At 35.3% G+C, this 5649-nt stretch overlaps 1 protein-coding gene across 2 annotated transcripts; it reads right to left on the reverse strand.

Moving 5' to 3' along the window:
• Positions 1–1020: 1020 nt before the first annotated feature.
• LOC141698045 (pentatricopeptide repeat-containing protein At3g29290) lies at positions 1021–3700 on the reverse strand. 2 transcript variants are annotated; one of them, XM_074502651.1, is made up of 3 exons: positions 1859–3700; positions 1471–1649; positions 1021–1363 (listed from the first exon to the last, which is right to left on the reverse strand). In XM_074502651.1, the coding sequence occupies exons 1-3, from the start codon at positions 3482–3484 to the stop codon at positions 1336–1338; spliced, it is 1833 nt and encodes a 610-aa protein (XP_074358752.1). In that variant the 5' UTR covers positions 3485–3700; the 3' UTR covers positions 1021–1335. The 2 variants fall into 2 exon arrangements, with proteins under 2 accessions (XP_074358752.1, XP_074358751.1); XM_074502650.1 differs by having other exon boundaries at positions 1471–1652; positions 1859–3698.
• Between the last annotated feature and the right edge of the window lie 1949 nt (positions 3701–5649).

The raw sequence follows: 5649 nt of genomic DNA on the forward strand, positions 1-5649 counted from the left end.
CCTCAACCCTACCATTGGGCTACCCTTGGGCTATTTATAGACCAAGGAGGGAAGGTTTTGGGGTTAATCACTCTTTCACACTCATATACACACACAACCACTTTGCATTCCTTTCTATCTTCATGTTCCCCAAAGCGAGTTCTTATTATCATACCGGAGACGCCGCGGGACCCAAACCCCCCTTCCGGTGTTGTTTTGTAGGAGTCCCACGACAGTTAAACCTCCACAACGGCGAATGATCCAGGCACGTCGTCGAAGGAGCGGCCCCGCCACGAGGAGTTATCACTGACTGCTTTATTCCACATGATTACTTGCTAACAGGGATCAAAATAAGTATCCAAAGAAAAGGAATCAATCAAGCTAGCTAGGTGAGAATAATGACGATGCTCATAAATATTATAAGATAGGAAGATTACAATGGGCATTGAGAATAATATCTGCAACTATAGCATCGAGCTTATGATTATTAATAGGATACTTGGCCAGGAGGAGCTTGTCTACGCCGAATGGAAGATACTATCGATGTGAGTATTAATATGATTGCAATAGCTACATTCGAGGTCATTAGTATCATTGTACTTAAAATTCATAGTGAAGTAAAATACATAAAATCATTAATCTCATAAAACAAATCCAGCCTGTACAACAAAGAACCCAATCTTGGGTATATCTTTCATGCATCCGCTGGTACGCATGACTGCATCTTTAGTTCTTTCCTTGTTATTCTACACTTTTAGAAGTCCGCCCACAACATTCCGTATTGAAAAAAATATAAATCAATCTAAGCAGATCAATTGCGTAATATATGTTACAGAATTAGTATACGAAATATATTTCGCCGCCTGATAGCACGGTCCAGAAACGACCAATGAAATAAGATTCTTTTTCACTGATGATTGAGGATGAAATCTATGCCAAAGGTCTTTTCAAGAGACTGATCCCAAGTTATGTCTTTGGCCTTATTCTTTAGTAGATCTATCATCTAATGGTCATGGTTGAATTAAGAGCACTACTGATGCATACAGTTTATGATTGCATTGTATATCAGTAGCTCCGCAAGATGATTCTCCACCATAATGCTAATATTCTCTTCTTGCATTATCTTACTCACTGTTAAAGAAAATGTCAGTACACACTGCTGCAAAGCAAACAAGAACTTACAACAAGCTTGTGTGTGGTCAACTAGTGGTCGGATCTATGCTGGTGACACTCTTATAAGATCGAACCTGTCATATATTTAACTGGTAGACTCATCTAGTAAGGTACTGGTTCCTATATACATTTTACTTCAAAGTGTCTACAGATGATATGTCCATGGCTAGTTTGAGGTCTCCTTCATACTTTCCATTGGGTTAATCTCTTCCTGCATCGATCAAGTTGAAATTACCTTGAGGATAGATGTTATACAAATATACTAGCCAAGATAAGGAGAAGACTGATAATAGTTGTGCATTAGGATTAGAAATTTACCTTTTTGCCCCCTTAACTGAGTGTTTCCGCATGTTTTGAAGCATTAATGCCCGAGTTTTACCATCAGGTTCACAACCATTTTCTCGCATTTCATTATATAACTTCTTTGCTGAGTCAATCTTGCCCCTTAAGAACATCCCCTGTATAGCAACATTGTAAAGAGATGCGTTCTGCGGAACCTGCTGCAATTATGGAAATACATAGAGTTCAGGTGGGAGTATTACTCAGTTATATATAGTAAAGAAACGAAATGTCTCCTTTTGATCTGAGTGACAAACATAAAACTTCTGAAATTATGATCCTCAATGGAAAACCGGAAGGCAGCAAAAGTTTCTTCATAGCACATTATAATGTAATGTCCATGAAACAAAAATAGATGTCAACTTACATTAAGTATTTGTTCTGTTTCATGCCAAAGAGAACCCCAGATGCAACTTCTTATTAGTGACAGTACAGTAAATAGATCTGGGGTGTGATGTTGGTGAAGCATGCGCTCATATACTTGTAATGCTATCTGTGGCTTCCTTGCAACCTCACAAGTTCCAATAGCAAGATTATATGATACAGTTGAGACGGGTAAACCAGAGGATTCCAACTGCCATAGTAGCTGCAGAGCTCTTTCCCATGATCCGAGTCTCTTGCAAGACATCAAAGCAGTATTGTACATTTGTAAACTTATTTTAGAATCTTGTGTAGCTTGGAGATTTTGAAAGAGCCGAAGAACATCAGCATGTTCATCTGCCCTGTATAAAGCACCAAGTATTGCGTTCCATGTGTACGCATCGGGAACATGTCCCAAAGATTTCATAATACCATAAACCTCAAGAGCTAAGTTGGCCTTGTTGGCTTTCCCGAGCGAATTAATCAAAGCATTACATGCAACTGCATTTGGATTCATCCCTTGGTTCAACATATTGTGGAAGACACTTAGAGCCATTTCCCATTCACCCTCTTTTGAGCATGCTCCTATAATAGCTTGCATCACATCATCAGTTGGTTCCACACTATTATGAATCATCTCATGGTAAGCATCAAGAGCTAGTTCATTCTGGCTGCAACGAACAAATATGCAGACCAACAAACGGTAAGTCACTATTGTTCCAGCATGGCCATTATCTTTCAAATTTCTCCAAATTCTTTCAGTCTGAACCCAATCATTTGCTTTTCCACAAATTGACAACATTGTGTTATACACAATTGCATCAAAGTCTTTCTGAATATAATTTTTCCCCAACAAAACTTCACACATATCTAGTGCAGCATTACAACCCCGGGCATTTGCAACTGCTTTAAGTATCAAGCTATATGTATGGCCTGTCGTCATCTCGTTTTCCTTCATAAACTCAAAGACTTTTAACGCTTCATCAATCACTTGATTTCTCACAAGGCAAGAGAGAAGAGAATTGAAAGCATGTAAGTTAGGGCGCAGTTTAGAAAATTCCATGGACCTATACAAACTCAAAGCACTCGCGACCTTATTCGACCTGCTAAGCTTCAATATCCTATTTGACAAAACCTCTTCATCCGTTTCCTCTAAAAAATACAACATGTTCGTTATCGTGACCACTTTATCCTCAGGTTTCACTGACGCCTCAATAAATCCGTCACTCAAAAACTCAGAATTCCCTTTCATTTCCAAATTTCCCCACGGAGGCAATTCACGTTTCACAGACTCTGCATCAAAATTATCTTTTTCATTTTCGACAATTGCATTCCTAAAGCTAGCTACATTACGACTTACGACATCCACATCGTCCATGCTTGAGGCCCTAGCTAACTTATAACTTCTCGGTGTTCTCAAATGCAATCCATCAAGCAGAAAACAGTTCTTGCTATTAAAGTTTGCACGCATTATGTTTGCTTTTATATCTAAACAAAAACCCGACGAACAATCAAAAACCCGATATGGGTTTCCCAAGTTATGAATTCTTGAAGCAGATACTTGATGTTTGTAGCTAAACCACCCATTAAAATTCATACAAATAGCTACTGAACTCTTTAAAAGTTCAGTCATACTTGGCGAAAAAATGAACAGAACAGCTAAATTGGTTTAGCAAGCTTAGTAAAAGACCATGAACAAAAAATGATTAGGCAAAACAAAGATTGATGCAATAAAGTAGGATCAACTAATTTCTTTTGGGGACATAGAACTTCACCTGATAACGGCTCCGGCACGATGATGTTTTTTGTGTGCGTGTGAAGTTGAGGATAAAATAATCGAGTCTTCCCATCTTATTTTGTTTTTTTTTTTGTAATTTAAGATGTATTCGTCATGATTCATCCCACAATTTCATCTCACTTTTTTTTAATTTTTTTTAATAAAAATTTAAGATTCAAATTTTTATTCTTAAAGAGAAAATTTAAAAAGTAACTAATGAAGTTATACGTTCAATACACTTTAAAATATATATAAAAGTAAAAGTCAATAAATAATTTGAAACACACAAATTGTCGAAATGTGATAGATTGCCAAATGAATTGACATCATGTATTAAAAGTTGGCATCCTAAACATGGGGCAATTTATTTGCGATCTTAATAATGTATCAAATATTATTTCTATATTAAATTTATATGGGTATTTCTAGGTGTGCTCATAATTACTTAATAAGCACTAATTTCTATAAATTTAATATAATTGGTGGAATTGGAAAATGCAGGTTTTCATTAACATTTATAATTATAAAATCAATCAAAATTTGACATATAACTTCTTATTGTGTGTCTACGAGTACACCATAAAAAAATTGAATTTAGTCAACAAAGTGTTGATGCAGTGATTGAGTTCTTGTACTCCTTATAAGAGGTCAGGAGTTCGACTTCCTGCGTATGCGTGTGTGTAATCAATTAGTGAAAAAAATTGAATTTATATTATGCATTATTTTTGTTAAATTAGTGAAGTTGATATTTTGAGGTGCTAGTCATTTGAGTGTTTTTCAAAATAAGTATGGTAAAACTTATGTGAAGGAGAGAATATAAATTTAATAAATATTTTTTAATTATGTGGCAAAGTTAATGTCTAATAGATATTATTAATTTTTGATGAGTTTAGGGCGGGTAGGCAACTGTGGCGCAACCACGGAAAAGATCCCAAATGTCACTATTTTATAATGTTCTAAAAATCGGCGAGTACTTAAATTGGGAAGGTGATCTTTTACTGATAGTGAGATAATAAACGAAAACAAGTTTCTCTTCTCCCTTTCCAAGTATTTATGTGATGTTATTTTGTTGCGAATCTTTTTATACGCACTTTATCAATTTCATGATTATACCCTATTTGCGATTTCTTTATGTTCGAAACGTTATTGAATTAGACTCACTTTTGTTAGAATCTATATCTATATCAATACAATTAGTTATATTCTTGAGCAACTGCACATATTGTTCAGGACAATCAATTCGGTTCTTATCGGTTGAATATAAATTTTTGTATTCGATCAAATATTTTAATTGTTAAACAGATTCATATTTCCGATCGATTATCTATATTATCATATAACTTCACGATAATTTTCATTTCGATTCCTTCAACTTTTTTGAATTATTCGAGAATGTGATCGTAATTGACATGATTATTCACATTATTTTGAGATAATCACATTATTTGAAACGTATTGACATATTGTCCATGACGATACTAAATTGTTATTTAATGGAAACTGGTTCATTATTCGATCGAGAAATACTATATATTATTTTCAAATTTCAGTAGATATGATTCAAATGTGATGTACGAATTAAATCGAGGATGTGTTCATCTATATTGGTCAATGTGGGGTTTTGACCCACGGTATTTATTGGTAGTTCAATACGTGCACATGATTATTCAGCTCGGGTGTAGCCGAGGGTTAAGACGTTAACCCTTATTTTAATGCTAGCAAGTGTGAGTCGGGTGTTCTTACAACGAGGCATGATTGAATGAGCGTAAGATACGCAGGAGAACGGTATACTGTGATACTTGGTCGCATCATTAATGTACCTGGTGTAAATATGACTAGTTAAATCTTGAAACAGATTGTAAAGTGCCAAATAAGAGCCTTATGCTAATTTTTGACGTGATATTTCTGTTGAATTTAAATCTTTATTGCTCTTGGCACCCTTCTTTACTATTTTGTAAAATTAGTCAACTGTACTTGCAAAGCACTCAGTTGCTCACTCTTGCTATTCTTATACTCCCAAT

This window comes from Apium graveolens, chromosome 11 (assembly GCF_009905375.1).
Source record: "Apium graveolens cultivar Ventura chromosome 11, ASM990537v1, whole genome shotgun sequence".
Taxonomy (NCBI): Eukaryota; Viridiplantae; Streptophyta; class Magnoliopsida; order Apiales; family Apiaceae; genus Apium; species Apium graveolens.

Bases quoted from the DNA above. Each gene is read 5' to 3' on its own strand.
- LOC141698045 (XM_074502650.1), bottom strand. From the start codon at position 3,484: ATGACTGAACTTTTAAAGAGTTCAGTAGCTATTTGTATGAATTTTAAT. The intron at 1,653-1,858 runs GTAAGTTGACAT...CCATAATTGCAG, and splicing joins AAACAGAACAAATACTTAAT to CAGGTTCCGCAGAACGCATC. The intron at 1,364-1,470 runs GTAAATTTCTAA...TGATCGATGCAG, and splicing joins TCAGTTAAGGGGGCAAAAAG to GAAGAGATTAACCCAATGGA.